This window comes from Botrytis byssoidea (genome assembly GCF_014898295.1).
Source record: "Botrytis byssoidea strain MUCL 94 chromosome Unknown BBYS_004, whole genome shotgun sequence".
Classification (NCBI taxonomy): Eukaryota; Fungi; Ascomycota; class Leotiomycetes; order Helotiales; family Sclerotiniaceae; genus Botrytis; species Botrytis byssoidea.
Window position 1 is genome coordinate 1364856 of NW_024065845.1, and position 18171 is coordinate 1383026.

The window sequence follows — 18171 nt, forward strand, 5'->3', positions numbered from 1 at the left end:
TCGTGAAATGTTTTCACCCATCTTGATGGCTTGTCATCCAACGTCTTCCAATGCCCCTCAACCTACTTCTGACAAATCAGCCTATGTATGATCTACTTACCAAATCTTGGCGATCGTCAAAGTAAGACCAGGCATCGAGAGGATAGACTACCGTCACCCTTGTTAGCCGCCTGGATCACCATCCTGGTCGGATGAGCCTTCCTCCATTACCATGCCTTGTCCATCGTTTTTCCTAGTCTCCCGAAATGCCGACCCCGTAACGCCATGCAATGCCTTTTCTGGAGGGGGAAATGAATCTTTCTCAAAAACCTCTTCAACTAGTAGCAGCTTTGTCATCCTCATCCAAGAAGAACTAGAACATGTTAGTAATAATACACTTGAACTAATGGGACTTGGTACTTACGTAGTTGCCGTTCAACTTCTGCTCCTGGTCCAATTGGGAGTTAAGTTTGTTGATACGAGGTCTGTAGTTAGATGGATCACGACGGAAAGTGACGTCGAGGTTCTTTAAGAATTTGTTGCAACCAGTGAGTAGCGATTCGGGGGTATTGGCGCGAGCATCGATACCAGGCTGGCCGTCAAAGACAATAACACGATCCGCGAGGTAAGTAGCCATAATGAAATCGTGCTCGACGATGAAAGCAGTCTTCTTCGAGTGCATGATGAATCGCTTGATGACACGGGCAGCAATGATACGCTGTTCGGAATCGAGGTAGGCAGAGGGTTCATCAATAAGGTATATGTCTGCGGGGATACCAAGAGCAAGAACGATAGCCACACGTTGCAATTCTCCTCCGGACAACGTCTTGACTTCTTGATCGATGAATTCTTCGAGCTTGAGAGGCTTGACAACGTCGGTCTGGAATTGAGGCAGAAGGAAGGCAGTCTTGATCTTCTTGAAGAACAGTTGTCTGACTGTTCCCTCGAACTTTGGCGTGATCTTTTGAGGCTTCATACTGACCTTCATACCTGGAACTTTTTGATTGCCGTCGGGCTGAGTGGCACCGGCAAGCATCTTACAGAAAGTCGTCTTACCAGTACCATTCTCTCCCATCATGACGACAATCTCGGAATCGGTAAAATCACCTGCCTCAATAGACAAGTGGAAGTTACCAAGAGTCTTTTCCATAGATGGATATTGGAATGCTCGAGATCTGTCTGCCATGAATTCATCGGCAGCCTCGGCAATCTTGAAAGTTAAAGACTCTTCTCGGAATCGCAAGTTTTCAGTTGGGATGTTACCATCCAAGAAGATATTGATACCTTCTCTGACAGAGGCTGGGAGAGTGACAACACCGTAAACGGCGGGTTTTCCATACAGAACGCAGATGAAGTCCGACAAATAATCCAACACCGAAAGATCGTGCTCAACGCAAATAACGTAATCATCAGGTCTCAACAATGATCGAATGATCTGAGCAGCGCTAAGACGTTGCTTTACATCCAGGTACGAAGATGGTTCATCGAACATGTAGCTACATCTCAGTCAGCAAGAACTTTTGGGGAGTTGTCAAGACCACGTACACATCGGCCTGCTGCACACAAACAGTTGCAATGGCGAATCTTTGTAATTCTCCACCTGACAAAAGATTGACGTCTCGGTCCATAATATGATTCAACTCTGAAACAAAGTCAGTACAGTACTGCAAGCTTGAATGATTGATAACACAGCATACCTAAAATGTCGCAGACCTCCTTGAAATTATCCATTGTTGCAACACCTTCGATCAAACCTCGAACGGTCTTATCTGGCCCCTTGATGGCTCTTGGAATTCTGTCAACATATTGGGGCTTCACAATTGCTTTCAGATCATCTTCCAAAATCTTCGTGAAATAGTCTGTATTGCTGTAAGCGTACGTCAAGAATTATTAAAGATTCGAGCAACAAACTTTGTAATTCAGAGCCACGGAAGTATTTGATAACATCTTGCCAGTCGGGTGGGTTGTCATATCTACCCAAATTTGGCTTCAACTTTCCACTAAGAATCTTGAGTGCTGTACTCTTTCCAATACCGTTGGAACCAACCAATCCCAAAACTTGTCCTGGACGTGGTGTAGGCAATCGATGCAACTTGAAACTGTTGGCGGAGTATCGATGAGTTACGTGAGATTCCAGATTTGTTGGCAGATTGATAATGTTGATAGCACCGAATGGGCACTTCTTGGGGCAGATACCACAACCAATGCAAAGATTCTCGGAGATGAAAGCGATTTTCGACTCGGGGGTAACTTCGATACAGAGACGACCACTTCGCACGACCGGGCAGGACTTTTTACATTCTTGTCTACATTTCTGTGAATATATGATTAGCAACTTGCAGAAAGTACTGAGAAGACTAGACGCGTATATTTATTTACCTTTGGCTTGCACTGTTCGAATGGTGGATAATGTCAGTGATATTCATATGGCGCGGGGTATGTGGTGGGGCAAGGCTCAACGCAAAATTTGTCGCACCTTGTCAGTACTGATGATAGCAATACTAGAGGTAGGAGAGTCAGCAAACTGTTGAGGTGTAGATGTTAAATATCGCAGAGATGCGAGCTATATTGCTCAGGCGACATTGAAGTGGGATTTCGTACCGGGTGAGTTTGTCAGACATCTTGGATGCTGTTGCTCTCACAGAGCACTACAAATTTGTGGGAAAAAAGAAAAACAGAGAATTCGCTGGGAGACGCGGAAATTTGTTGATGAACTTGTGCTATTTTGTCTTCCAAGGTTGTCGTGCGTGTAGCGGACTGAAATGCTGTAGAGACCTTGCGTGGATATGAGGTTGGTTGGTCTGGATGTGATCATAAGAGATTAAAAAAGTCTTCAGCGTTCAAGTTGAAATTCGATTATTACACAATTGATATTATTGGCTGTAGGAGCTTAAACCTTAGTGTGGTTTCATTGTAGAATACCTTTGGCCGGAACCACTATTCTCCTTTGTACCCACCAGAAACAATAGATAGGACTTGCTTGCACTTCAGACGAATACCTAGATCACACCAAGCGTTTAATAATGATTGTTCAATTCAAAAATATATGTTAAATTGCACAGTCTGTATTCCTTGTGGAAACTCGGGGTAGAAGGATTCATTCTCGTTCCATCTATCAATGACACATACTACAAGCAATTAGATGTTGTCCTTTTCATGCCAGAGTCAAAAGAAATACACCATGTAGATATGGATACTCGATACCTCTCGTTGTACTGGATACGATCTGGTGGATCAGTGAGCAGCATAGCATTCAGTTGATCCAACTACCTAGGTAGATGTGAGTTCAAAATCATATATTGATTATTCGATCTGCCAATTTTATCCAGAAAAACACGGGTACCCGTAGTCATTCTCTTTCCCTCTATCAATGATATCGATTTTGAAGGCTTCAATACCCTCTGTTTTCTATCAATTCCATTATCTAGATCCCTATGCAGAGACAAAACACAACATCTACCTACCAAACGCGAGGCATATTCCATTCTTGCTACCAAAAATGACTGTCAACATCAAGATCAAAATTATATGTTGCTGGTTAAAAATACGTATCAAATCAACCAACCAATGTATTCTTGTAGATGTTCATCTATATGTTGGTTTCTTTCTTAACTATCAATCCTCCTAGTTTGTAGAATATTTGCTCATTGCTACAGAGTACCGTTATACTGTTGTATTCCCAAGAATACAATCTTTACTTTTGATGGTTTTCATCATTATAGGGTTTGTCCGGCCAAAGTACAGTAATATCACGTGAAACACTAAAACATCCTAGCTTCTTCTCGGCTAAGTACGGTAGACCTGTGGTTCTATCCTGACCAACTGCTCATGTCAATCATTATGGGAAATTCATCACTGATTGTGTAGACCTTCAGATCCGCTCTCCAATTTTAACGTCCGAAGTACCCAACATCACTACCATCTACCTTTATCTTCTTCAAATTAAAGATTGACTCTCAATTATTTTGATATCAGGGGGGCCTTATTAAATATGGCTTGTAAGTTTTCCAATTTTCCCACAAATTCCACGCAAAACTATGGTATACCTATTCCCATCATCACAATGCATCTGCCATCCTCGAATGCCATCATTTCCATCTTCCTATCTCCCCATGCAGTCTTCAAACTATATAGAGTCTCCTGATCTTCACTCATGTCACTCTCTCGTTGCTGTTTTCTTGCCCTTATCATGCTCTTCGGCACACAAAGCTCCTGTGAGCTGGCCTCAATCAAATTGTATCATTTCCATCGACTTTCATCGCGAGATTGCTATCAAGCACACGAGAATGCGCCGATGACATTCAGTATGTCGTTGTTGCTGGGCTCATTGCAATCTTGGTTTATATAGGATCGCGGCTTCTTTCCCTTCACGGGCGTGTAATTGTCAGAGTTTTCACTACACCCATCCATGGGGTCATACTGTTCATAATAGCTAATATCGTCGTCGCAGCCCCGCAGGATACAATCGAAGTCATGAACTCGATATCCCCGTTACATATGTCCAATGGACACGATGAATCATTTGCAAGGTCCTCGCCATCAAATGATGACGCACCAGGCGAAAGCGAGTCAGAACTATCCGATGTTGGCAACCCTACCGTCGATGAACCCTCACCGGCTTCCTCAAACCAACAACCAATGTTTGGTGGTCAAGATTCCGATGCAACTGAAGACTCGTCACCTGAAGATCAAGAACAATCCGATGACGCGGATTTTGATGAAGAAGAAACTCCTGCGGCTGCAGCTTTCAATGGCCAACGATCAGAGCGTTCGAGCACTGTCGAGTCGTCGCGTCCTGCTAAACGCAAGCCGGGCGTCACTGATCAAGATCGGTACATGCTAGAGAATCCCGAACTATATGGTTTACGGAGAAGTGTAGGAGCTTCCCGATGTCACATCCCTCTTAAACTATTGCTAACGGATTTTTGCAACTACAGGCGCGTCCAGCACAAACTCGAACTATTGTATGTCGTTCCCGAGTCACCCAATCAATATGCGAATTACAATACAGTTGGATATAAGCGCTGACTATTATAGGTTGAGTCTGATGATGATGAGGAAGAGGAAGAAGATTCCGATGCTGTTGCAGCTCATAGGAATAAGCGTAGGAAGCCAGAGCGCTCCCAACAATGTAAGCGCCTTCTTGTCGCAGGTGAACTGGCTGTGGCAGAAAGTTAATCTCATGTACAGCTTCCAAACGCCAAACACCAGCTCTGCAATCTGCATCTGCCTCTGATACCGACGAAACCGAGGATTACGGTAGCTTACGAGCACGAAATACTATCAAGAAGAATCGACGCCGCCAATTAGAGACCGGCAACATTGCTCTTCAATATCAAGAGAAGCGGTGGAACAGCCGTCGTGCTGCACAGGTCACAACCGGTGCTTACCAAGAAAGCGATCCCGACTTGGAAGATGAATCTGAATTGATGACCCCAATCCAGTGGGCGGAAGATGTCGAAGATACCTCACCATATATCGATGTTGTCTTGAAGCACAAGATTAAAGCTGACAGAGATGTAAAAGATGAGAACCTTACGAAGGACGATTTTGAGTACTATATCAAATGGCAGGGCAAATCGCACTGTCATGCTACTTGGGAGACAACATCCACTTTGGCTGGAGTTCGTGGTTTCAGACGCCTCGAAAACTATTATCGAAAAATCGTTATCGATGACATCTACATGACACAAGGTGCTGAGATACCACCGGAAGAGAAAGAAAAGTGGATGCTCGATAGAGAGCGTGATGCAGATGCCCTGGAAGACTACATAAAGGTCGAAAGGGTTATTGGCTCGCGAGAAGGTGATGAGGAAACTGAATACTTCATAAAGTGGAAGGCTCTATACTATGAATCTTGTACATGGGAGACTGCCTCTTTTATCAGCGAGAAGGCTCAAGAGGCTATCGACCACTTCTTGGATCGCAGCTCAAGATCTCTGGTCTCAGACCGAAAGGAGTCGAACCCAGACACCAGAAGCCCTCACGTTCCTATTCGTGAGCAACCGGATTACATCAAGAATGGTCAATTGCGAGATTTCCAGATTACAGGTCTTAATTTCCTGGCTTACAACTGGTGCAAGAACAAGAATGTCATTCTTGCTGATGAAATGGGACTTGGCAAGACTGTCCAAACTGTCGCTTTTATGAATTGGCTCCACAATGATAGAGGCCAAGAAGGTCCACATCTTGTCGTGGTACCTTTGACAACCATTCCTGCTTGGGCTGACACCTTTGATAATTGGGCGCCAAGTCTTAACTATGTTGTTTACAATGGTAAAGAGTCATCTCGTCAGATCATACGTGAGTATGAACTGTTAGTTGATGGAAACCCCAAGCGTCCAAAGTTCAATGTCCTACTCACATCTTATGAGTACATTCTGGCCGATTCTCTTTTCCTGTCCCAAATTAAGTGGCAGTTCATGGCCGTCGATGAAGCACATCGTCTGAAGAACAGAGAATCTCAACTATATCTGAAGTTGCTCGATTTCAAGGCTCCCAGTCGTTTGTTGATCACCGGCACACCGGTTCAAAACACTTTGGGCGAGTTGTCGGCCCTCATGGACTTCCTCATGCCAGGCGAATTGGAAATTGAAGACAACATGGACCTAACTGATGAAGCTGCTGGTGAAAAAATTGCTGCGCTCACCACCAAAATTCAGCCATACATCCTCCGCCGGACAAAGCAGAAAGTCGAGAATGACCTCCCTCCGAAAAGTGAGAAAATCATTCGTGTCGAGCTATCAGATGTTCAGCTGGATTATTACAAGAACATTCTTACTCGCAATTATGCAGCTTTGAATGAAGGTTCAAAGGGTCCAAAGCAATCGTTGTTGAACATAATGATGGAACTTAAAAAGGCCAGCAATCACCCCTACATGTTTCCAAATGCAGAGGAGAAGATTCTGAAGGGTAGCGAAAGACGAGACGACCAGCTGAAGGGTTTGATTGCCAGCAGTGGAAAGATGATGCTCCTTGACAGATTACTTGCCAAGCTCAAAAAGGATAATCATCGTGTTTTGATTTTCAGCCAAATGGTCAAGATGCTGGACATCCTCGGTGACTACCTTCAACTTCGTGGTTACCAATTTCAACGCCTTGATGGTACTGTTGCTGCAGGTCCAAGACGCCAAGCCATCGATCACTTCAACGCCGATGGAAGTAATGACTTCTGCTTTCTCCTTTCCACACGTGCTGGAGGGCTTGGTATCAATTTGATGACGGCCGATACGGTGGTCATTTTCGATTCGGATTGGAATCCCCAAGCTGATTTGCAAGCCATGGCTCGTGCACATCGTATTGGTCAGAAGAAGCCTGTAAGTATTTACAGGTTTGTCTCAAAGGAAACCGTCGAGGAAGAGATTCTTGAGCGTGCTCGTAACAAGCTCATGTTGGAGTTCATTACCATACAACGAGGTGTCACCGATAAGGAGAAGAAGGAGCTGCGAGAAAAGGCTGCAAAGGCTGGCAAAATTGATGATCCTAAATCTTCCGAGGATATTTCCCGTATTCTCAAAAAGAGAGGCCAGAAGATGTTCGAACAATCTGGCAATCAGAAAAAGCTTGAAGAGTTGGACATTGACTCGGTCCTTGAGAACGCCGAAGAGCATCAGACTGAAGTACCAGAAGGCATTGTCGCCGATGGTGGTGAAGACTTCCTTAAGAGTTTTGAATATACTGACGTCAAAATCGACTTGGAATGGGACGATATCATTCCAAAAGATCAGTTGGAGGGAATCAAAGCTGAGGAAGAAAAGCGAGCTCATGAAGAATATCTCGCCAAGGTCGTCGAAGAGAATGCACCACGTAAAGCAGCCATGAAAAATACGGCTGAGATTGAACGAGAGCAACGGCTTGCAAAGAAGCGCGAGCGTGACCAAGTTAAGCAAGAAGAGCTCGAAGAAAAGAGGGAAGCTCAAGCAAATCGTTTGGATCCAAAACGTCCTCTCAACGAAAAGGAAACGAGAAACTTAATGAAAGCTTACCTACGTTTCGGCTCTATGGAAGATCGTGGCGAAGAACTTGTAAAAGAAGCTCGTCTTGTAGGCCGCGATGAAGACTTGATGAAAGCTACACTGAAAGCCCTCACCGAAGAAAGTAGCAGACGTCTCAAGGCAGAGACCGAACGGGTTGAAGCACTAGAGCGCGCAACCAATAAGCCATTAACCAAAAAGGATAGAAAAGCAGTGTTGTTTGATTATTCCGGAGTCAAGAGAGTCAACGCTGAGACTATCATGGAACGTCCAGGCGAAATGAGAATGCTAAGAGACGTTGTCGGAAACTGCCCCGATTTCAAAACCTTCCGCGTCCCTGACGCTTCCAAAGGGGCCCATTACTCATGTGACTGGGGTGCAAAGGAAGATGGCATGCTTCTTGTCGGGATTCATAGGCACGGCTATGGTGCTTGGACGCAGATCAGAGACGATACTGACTTGGGGCTCGGAGACAAGTTGTTCCTTGAAGAACATCGAGTAGACAAGAAAGAAGAAAGAAGCAAGGCTGATGAAAAGGTCGCCAAGGCTCCTGGGGCCGTCCATTTGGTCAGACGAGCCGATTATCTTCTATCTGTTCTGAAAGCCAAGTACTCGGATAACCAAGCTGCCAAGCGTGCCGTGGAGAATCATCATCGAAACAACAAGAAGCACGAGCGTAATGGATCCAGAAGAAGCGAGGCAAGAGGGTCAGTTTCTGCTTCTCCTGCCCCACCGATCAAGAAAGCATCTCGACCATCTGATCACAGTAGTCGTGATCGAGAAAGAGATAGAGCGCGTAGTCACAACTTCAGTGATTCCCGTGATTCTCGTCGGGAGAGTGGAGGCTATGGTTCTTCAACGCCATTGAAAAGAAAGTATAGCGACGGAGACGATGAGAAACAACTAGAACGTCGCCCCAAATATCGTAAATCCGACAATGGCGAACCTGCACAGAACGATATGCTTCGTAAACTCTTCAAGCCAATCAAGGAGAGCCTTCGACGTCTTCAAAACGGTACAGCGAAGAACATTCCCAACAAAAAGGAGCGTGCTACTGTCTTGAAGGAGGAGCTGTACAGTACTGGATTGTTTATTGACTCTATCACTGCACCTAAAAAGGATGGGTCGGTGGACAGTAAACTGAGAGATAGCCTTTGGTCAGTTCCTCCTTTACGTCTCTAACCGTGATATATTTACTAATGTTATCCAGGGAATATGTCATGACTTACTGGCCCAATCCAGGACAATCCACACAGGCAGTGGCATCCATGTATTCGAAAGTCAGGAGGGACAGGTTAGAGTCAAAGAATTAAGATATGAATTCGTAATGTAGGTGTTTGGGAAAGTGCTTTCACCTCACGTCTAGAGGAATTAATGTCTTGAGGAACGTGTTGCATTGGCGTTTAGATGATGGGAATTCATTACAGTTTACGTTGGCTCAAATCACGGCATGGGCTGGCGTACGGTTTAGTGGGTTATGGGAAGTTTTTTGGTGGGCGGAGTTGATAATACTCATTGCATGGGAGACGGTGGGGGGGAATCATTGTGCGAATTGCACCGGCGTTTTGTCAGGATCAAGCAACTTTTACTAGTCAATTGATCCACGAAACAACACGAGAATATGTACAAAAAGTGCGAGCGTTGAATGAGCTTCAGAAGGCACTTAGTGCCACTTACTCAACACCACGATAGAGTTAGCTACTTATACAGACTTTGATACAACTACGATGAAGTTTCAGTCAAAGAGATGAATGTCTGCGATATATTAGTCAGAATCAATTATGATTATATGCGTGAATAACGAATGGCAATCATTTCGATTATCTTACAAGGTACTTGAGTAGATTGTTGGGCATACTAGTATAATAATTTACTTTCGACACCTCCTTTCTAGATGAAAGCGTTGGTGCAAATGCTGAAGGTGACTCATAAGCCAATTCATATTACCTTACTCTACGTACAACTTCTAATCAACCTTCTCAAGGTCTCAATATATTGATTGGAGTTCTTCAAAGTTCAAACTCATCAGACGCTAATCTCGACAATTTCCGGCATTTGACCTTACTTCCCTCTTACTAGGGTGATTTCTCCACGTGTGAGATCCATTATTTAATTAGTCTCTCATCTTTTTATCTGGGTACCTAGGTAGTAATCTTTTTTCCAGATAAAACCTAATATTCACAACATAAGACACCATCAAAGTAAAAGGTCTGCCAGCCTCATATTTCTTTGTTAATCTATATATACATCATCGAACGAGTTCCCAAAGTCGTGTACTACGATAACATGAATCGAAGTTGTACTGAACCTAGAGGTGATGTTCATGTTGCATTGCATTTCGTGCGTACTGTGCGACTCGTGAGGTGAGGGAGGATGCGATCCTAGCATGATTGCCAGCTCTAGGATTATACTGGTCGCTTACTGCAGTGGGTTTTGCCAGCACGGTTGGGGAATGTCACTGGCCAATGGAAAATGGAGACTATATGGCGGGGAGCGAGGAGATAAGAGGCACAGTAGTGTGGTGGATGGGACGGATTGTGATGTGGAATATGCAATCTTCAATTTATCCGTAATGTGATGCGAATACGGGGGTAAAGCGTTTCGAAGGGTGTTCGCTGGCTGATTAATGAGCCAAACCTCAAAAGTATTTTGTTTGTGGAAACAATACCGAGTTTGTTTGTCCAAACATGCTCTGATCTTGTACCGAGTAAGCTCTAGATCTCGTGTCAATTTTAGGTCTCGTTGGAGCCTAAATGATCAAGTGACGGTTGTGCAAATATTTCCGACGGCGAAGGAAAGTTTTCATAATGTTTACAACACGAAAGCTAGGAGCTAGGGACGGGCTGACATGCTGTACAGTATGATTGTCGTGGATGTGGACCACTCATGACACCTCGCCGTACTTGTACTTCAGGAACGAGCGTATAATTTCCATTTCGAGGGCGAAAAACGAAGGACGAAGGAACATGCCAAACATTCTTAAGTAACCATAGCAGCAGGACCGGTATTCGGTATTCTGTATATTCACCGATAGCCATGGGCTCGAATATTGATAGTCCTGCAAGTCCACCTACGCAAGTGCTCGCGAGGGCTTGGCTTGGCTTGCTCGCTTACAGATTACGGATACAATTTCTGCATGGCTAATAAATAGTATGCTGGGAATAGTTGGGGGTTAAGCTTTTGCAAATCTAGTATATTTGCCATGCCGTTGTCAGTCAAGAACCCAAGGCTCTTGTCTATAGAGCTTGTTATAACATTGATGAACCCTTATTACTTGCTACATCTTAAACCCTATTATCATCTTTTGCGTTCACTAGCCCGTTATTTTTTTTTGCGTTTAATACTTTTCTCCACATGTTCCTCCTTTATTCTCGATTATGCCTTGCTCAGAGTTTTACTTTCTCTATAATCCGTCCTACAATTCGGTCCGACTTATTCATTTTACAAGGGCTTGAGCAGAAAATCTACCCTGCTATAATGTATCATATAAGCCACACGAATTTTATGGCTTACATGACACCACTTCACCCCATGCACCCTGTCCCCCGCATGTCTCAACCCCGACAAGTCGATCTTCCCCACGAAGGCAGCACCTCCGCGTTTTACTACTCAAGGGATGATTTAGTCTGGAACCAACCTCTTCCTTCAAACGGTTTACCACAGCAACAATCATGTGTTAGAGTTGGTGGAAATCGACGGCGAGTGCGGAAGAGGGAGGGATAACTTCCTCCGTGCTTGCATTGTTCTTGCTTTTATTGCTAGTGTTTCCAACTCAACAGCTGTGAACTTTCTTTCTGTATAGGTATAGTATAATCAGCAGCTTCGGTTCCAGTAGGCTTATTTCTGTAGTACAGAGGAATTTCGCTTCTGAAAACAAGTTCGAGTAGTGTCATTTCAGATTCCAATGTTTTTCGAATGACATACTATATCATTTGAAGTAACTGTTGTATTTTTGATTGGCCATTCTAAAAGGACAAGCGAATGTCAATATATGAAAATTGACCCCAGAGCACCTCGGCATTCTAATACGCAGGGTATTGCTTGGTCTGAAGTCCCCGACTTACTTTAAACGGTTTAAGGAAGATAACTGCAACAATCGTATATATCCCCGGTTGCTTGGCAAATGTGTGAAAGGTTCAAAGACAAAAGATTTCCTGGGAAGAATACGGCGTACAGACCGCGTGCACACAATCTCAGCAAAATGGCTGCAGCTTAGCAGGGGTAGCTCCTTTGTGATTCCTTACTTTTAACGGCTCAAGGAATCCTTTCTGATTCATCCCCTACATATTGACTGGTCAGAGTAGGTCCGGTTAAAACAATCGATTTCAGCAGTGACAAGCTTTTGCTTGTTGGATGCATACATAAAGTGTGAAGAAACCCCAGAGCTTTGCAATTGATTCTTCTGATCTCTGTTGATATAAACGAGCCTGTATCTTCAATTCTCATATAGGCTGGCAATAACAAGTTTTCATATTAATTGAGTAGCAATAGTCTTCATCATGCCTGGAGGAGCAGTTGTTCATGGCACGACCGATACCTCTCGGGTAAGTAATGTTTCCTCAGCTAATCCTCGCCATCGTGTATCTTTGTCGAGTTCTATCGAGGCTACTACTTCGACGGCAACATCTCATCGATTCTCCAAGTTATCAGGTTTCTGCCTTTATATTTCACAATGCTGATTTGATAATGTATAGATCGAGGCGCCAGTAACTGTCAAGGCATACTTGATGTAAGTTCCTTATATCAATTGCTCAACTTTTGAGCTCAAGAACAATGACTGAATTTTGCCAAGGTGTGCTTTTGCAGCATTCGGTGGTATTTTCTTCGGATATGATACAGGTTGGATGTCTGGGTATGTTTCCTGACTCTTTAGATGCTGTATCCATTTGCTGATGTGTTGAAGTGTCTTGGCGATGCCTTATTTCATCACTCAATATACCGGATTACAACAACCTCCTGCAGATGCCCCAAAACCCACTTTGGACGCATTCGCCGTCTCTGCTAGCAATCAATCTTTGACAACCTCTATTCTTTCTTGCGGTACTTTCTTCGGAGCTCTCATTGCTGGTGATATAGCCGATACAATTGGTCGTCGTATGACTATCATCGCTGGTTGTGCAATCTTCTGCGTCGGATGTATCATGGAAACCGCCTCCACTGGTCTAGGTCTCATGGTAGCAGGTCGTCTAGTTGCTGGCGGTGGTGTTGGATTTATTTCTGCTATAAGTAAGTCTCATTAAGTATCAGCTCTCAGCCTCAACTTGTCTGACCGGTCATCAATTATAGTCATCTTGTACATGTCAGAAATTGCTCCGAAAAAAGTCCGTGGTGCCCTTGTCTCAGGATATCAATTTTGTATCACAATCGGAATCTTACTTGCCAATTGTGTTGTGTACGCTACACAGAACCGGACTGATACTGGCTCATACCGAATTCCTATTGCAGTTCAATTTTTGTGGGCTATCATCTTGGCGGTTGGGTTGTTCATTCTTCCCGAATCGCCCCGTTATTTTGTCAAGAAGGGTCGTCTTGAAGATGCAGCCAAATCCCTAGCCAACGTTCGCGGTCAACCGATCGAGTCTGAATACATTCAAGTAAGTATAACCGAATTCACAATGCGGGTATGCCTTCCTAACATGCACATAGGATGAACTTGCGGAGATTATCGCAAACAATGAATACGAACTCTCTGTTGTACCACAAACATCATACATTTCCCAATGGACCAATTGTTTCAAAGGTTTGTGCCTTCGGTCAACCCGAACCCTTCATCTTGTACTTACATACGTGCAGGATCTATGTTCGATGGTTCCAGTAACCTTCGAAGAACTTTTACTGGTATCACGCTTCAATGTATGCAACAATTCACTGGTATTGTAAGTGGTTTCTCTGTTTCCCTAATTCTTGACATCCTCAAGTCACATCATTTCATCGAAAGCAAGCTATCGGAGTAAACTGGTACTAATCCTTATTTCACAGAACTTTATCTTCTACTTCGGAAATGTCTTCTTCAAATCCCTCGGAACGATCAAGAATCCCTTTTTGATCTCCCTCGTTACTTCATTGGTCAACATGTTAACAACCCCTCTCGCTTTCTGGACCGTCGAGCGTTTTGGTCGTCGTAGCATTCTTCTCATTGGAGCTTCTTGCATGATCACCTTCCAGTTCATTGTTGGCATCATTGGCGTCACTGCCGGTGAGGCTGACAAACATAACAGCTCTGCCGTATCTGCTATGATTGCTTGTAAGTACTTACCAGCTCATATTTCAATATCACTACAATGCATACTTGATTCTATTATAGCATACACATCAAACTAACCTACCCAGTCATCTGCCTCAACATCGCCGCCTTCGCCACCACCTGGGGTCCAGCCGCCTGGGTCGTAGTCGGCGAGATCTTCCCTCTCCCCATCCGCTCACGCGGTGTTGGTCTCTCCACCGCCTCCAACTGGTTCTGGAACTGCATCATCGGAGTCATCACTCCATATCTCGTCGGCACTCAAAAAGGTGACGCGAATCTCGGCGCCAAAGTGTTTTTCATGTGGGGTTCTCTCTGCGTGTTAAGTTTATTGTTCGCGTACTTTTTCGTCTCGGAGACAAAGGGCTTGAGTTTGGAACAGGTGGACAGAATGTTGGAAGAGACGACGCCGAGAACGAGCTCGAAATGGGTACCGCATAGTACGTTTGCTGGGGAGATGGGTTTGGCGGGGGATAAAGTGGTGGAGCATGTGCCGCATGCGGAAAAGGGACATGCGTCTGATGAGGCCGCGACGGAAGTTAACAAGGATGTTGTTTAAATTCTCTTTTGGAAATCTGGCTTGAGCTTCCATTTATGGCGCCAGGATAGTTTTTGTGCGAGGCAGGATTAATTTTACCGGCGAATGAAGTGGGAAGAGTGGGCAAATGCAGAATGGAGGTGTTGAGTTTGTTGTACGCAGTACAGTACTCTTTCCTCGAGTAGATATCTGGCAGTGTTTCAAAGTAGAGTTGAAGTTACTATACCCAATAATTATTCTCCTTCCTACATTATATTTCTATTGATGTTTACTTAATTTCATGCTTGGTTATTGCTATGGCATATATTGCGTCTTTCTTCATATCGTTATACGATATTTCCGATGCTAGGTAGATATGTTTGTGGTTGCATCAATACACTATGTCGTAAATTCTCAAGTTTCTAACTTGTTTTCTTGAGGGTTGTGTATATTTTCCTCTATATCAACTTTAGCATTGTGATCCTCCGTGTACATCTCCCTATGCCCCGCTCTTCGGAGTTTATACTCCATCCTAATGTATAAGGGTCAACGTATAGTCTAACAGAAAGCACATTGCATGAAATTTGTTTATTGAATATCCCACAAGGAACTAGATAAGATTCGAGGGGGATCATATAGATCGAATACGAGGCTCGATGTCCTGTTAAGAGGTCCATGGGTTTGAGGTATCAGTAATACAATACTTGTGACTTTCGGCGATGAATAGGGGAGATTGTTGTCATTGTTGCGCATAAGTGTTTTTTTGTCGCTGGATTTGTGTCATCGGCTGGATTTTTCACGATGGTTGTCAGTTTATTGCACCATGGCTATTTTTATTGCATCTCAGATTCTATATTCAATTTCGCATACCTCATAACTCCCGACTCGGTTCGGTCCATTGATCCCTTTGGCACATCAGAGAAGTCTTCACCTACCATGAGTCTGTCAGATGCTTAAGTGCGAAGCATTTTTGCGGTTTCAGAATGACTTTATGGCGCTTCTCAACTCGTTAAATTGTGTATGGATAAACGAGACAGAAGATACGTACTGACAAGCATGGAATTATTCACATAGCAAACTTGCTACAGAGTTGAGGACAGAACATATTTTGATCTTCGAGATCTGTGAGTCACTCTGATTCTTTCACGCTTATCTTTCTTTCTTTATCCCCGTCCCGCACATTTCCTTTACTAGCAACCTATAGGAGAACCAGAGATCTCGAATGAAGCATCATACAAGGAGAAGTTGATGGCTTTAATGTAACCAAAGAACATGACTGGGATCAGTTATAGCAGTTGAGAGTACCAGAGTGAGTTGAGTCTGCGATGTGTGTCTTGAGAGTGGAGAAGATGGGTATAATTATAGTAAGATCGGTGACGGCAGTGGAAAGTTATTATTGCCATGGGTGAAAAATGGAAGTGTTGTCGTTCATATCCCTTGATTTTCGTAGGAAGCACTGTTGAATTTTATCATTTTGGCCCACGGGATTATTCATCTCATGCTTTCGACCCTTTATTTCTTCCTTCTTTTTCTTCCCCTCGCACCAAATAATATACCAACAAGACAACAGATATCAGCCACGGGCTTTCAAGGCTCAATGGTTCCTTAACAAAGTAATCCATCTTCACACGGAACAATCCCAATATCATCCTTACAATCCGAAGTATAAGATGGATTTTTATACCCTCTAATATGGAAAGAAATAAAGAGGGAATAACGGGAGAGTGGCTATAGTTTGTATTGCAAAGGAGTGGAAGAATGAAATTATAAGATAGGAACAAAAATAACTAGAGAACATTCAAACAGGATCTGATTCCGGATATAGCGAAGCGTGCGATGTGATGAGTGAAGATGAAAATATGAAAGTGGTAAAGGGTTAGCAAGTAGGTATTCAGATATCTTATTGTTGTTGTAAATCTTTGGATACTATCCATGGTTCGTGGAAGGACTTCAACGATTCAAATTTCATTGACAGTAAAGCTGGACTCTCGTTATCAAGAATTTGAGAAGACTCCTCTATATTGTCTTAGATGGGAGAATGGACTCACGAGGTTCTGTTTTACGTCGAGCCAGAGCCTAAGCAACTGAGGTTCGACATAGACCACGGACTCCTTATCCAAATATGAGCCCCTCCCTCAGTGTTCAATCTGGTCTCATATTCAAGTTTAAACAAGGATTTTTATATAGGCGGAAGAGTCATGAGAGATGAGGTGAAAGATTCATCCCACTTGATACTTATCTAGGCAGAATATAGATACATGTACCCGCTACCCTCATTTCCTACACAGTCTTAGAGAGAAACAAGTATCAGCATAGGCTAATTCTCTTCCCCACCAATCGATCCTTTTGCGTATCTTTACTCAACCGGAGGAAGCCTATATAAACTTCCAAGTAAATAGACTTGTGCAGTAGACAAAATCTGTAGGCCGAAAAGATCGCTTGTGGGGGAGTTTTGTTGATCAAAGAGAAGAAATTAGGGAATAAATCATGTTAGTTGTGGGAGCCAAATAAAGGAGGAAAAGACGAGTAAGATAGGTGAGTTGAGGACTAGGAAGACGGTATGCTTTTGAATTATTGTACGTGCTGATGACAATGACGAATGTAGTCAGAAACGCAGAATAGCGACAACAACCCATTTCAAGGGCAATATAATCTCACATTTCTTCCATGTATTAGAGATACTATCCCATCATATCCTAGATGACCCTCTCAAGAAAAGAGATCACTAGTACAGAGTGCCCTTCTATCTCTTACCCAACCTACACTTGCTGGAGGTACATATCTTATTTTGCTTATCCTAATCAAGATTGAAAGCAAAGGTGTTTAGATATCTAGTACCTATAAAAATACTTAACTCTAGTGGGATCACACAACTCCCAAGTTATAAAAGGAAACTGGAAGATCACCCGATAAGGAAGGAGCTATGCTTTCACAATGGTGAATTCTTTTGGTCAGACATCTCCTATTCAATGAACTCTGGTAATGCTGGAATACCAAACGTCAAATACATTCACTCAAATGATGTCCATAATATCCAGACTAGACACTATATAAACCCGAACGTCGGAATTGGAGGTAAGTACAGTTATGGAGGTGTGCATCAAAATTCACTTAGGAGCTTGAATCAGGACGAGTTTGTGGCCAATATTGGGAATTCTTGATATCTGTTGGAACTCAGTGGTCTTTAGGTTGAAATTTTCTTTTTTGGTGAACGGCCGTTAAGTATGATCTGAATTGTTGTCAACTCTCATAATTATACATTATTTCTTACCGTCAAAAAATCATTACCATCATCATTGTCTTCTCAACCTTTCAAATCCAACTCCATAGAATTCGTCTTGATTCTCTTACAGAAGCTCAAACACACGAACCTCCAAACTTGATATCTCAAAAGTAGATCTTCATTCTTCCACCAGGAAAGCCACAGAACACGACCCTCAAGGTCCATGTACAACCATAGG

At 43.4% G+C, this 18171-nt stretch overlaps 3 protein-coding genes across 3 annotated transcripts; 2 read left to right on the plus strand and 1 right to left on the minus strand.

Annotated features, from left to right (window-relative positions):
* Positions 1-313: 313 nt before the first annotated feature.
* EAE97_002506 (uncharacterized protein) lies at positions 314-2600 on the minus strand (the record flags this gene model as incomplete). The annotated part of the gene is made up of 8 exons (XM_038873017.1): positions 314-352; positions 404-1475; positions 1525-1621; positions 1677-1838; positions 1891-2293; positions 2359-2370; positions 2456-2480; positions 2581-2600. The coding sequence occupies 8 exons, from the start codon at positions 2598-2600 to the stop codon at positions 314-316; spliced, it is 1830 nt and encodes a 609-aa protein (XP_038736223.1).
* A 1370-nt stretch (positions 2601-3970) lies between these two features.
* On the plus strand, positions 3971-9265 carry EAE97_002507 (uncharacterized protein; the record flags this gene model as incomplete). Its single annotated transcript, XM_038873018.1, has 6 exons — positions 3971-3977; positions 4430-4854; positions 4917-4943; positions 5017-5110; positions 5170-9109; positions 9163-9265. 6 exons carry the CDS (start codon positions 3971-3973, stop codon positions 9263-9265), a joined length of 4596 nt encoding a protein of 1531 aa, XP_038736224.1.
* A 3186-nt stretch (positions 9266-12451) lies between these two features.
* EAE97_002508 (uncharacterized protein) lies at positions 12452-14752 on the plus strand (the record flags this gene model as incomplete). Its single annotated transcript, XM_038873019.1, has 9 exons — positions 12452-12496; positions 12647-12681; positions 12745-12804; positions 12856-13178; positions 13239-13546; positions 13599-13692; positions 13746-13828; positions 13932-14196; positions 14283-14752. The coding sequence occupies 9 exons, from the start codon at positions 12452-12454 to the stop codon at positions 14750-14752; spliced, it is 1683 nt and encodes a 560-aa protein (XP_038736225.1).
* Between the last annotated feature and the right edge of the window lie 3419 nt (positions 14753-18171).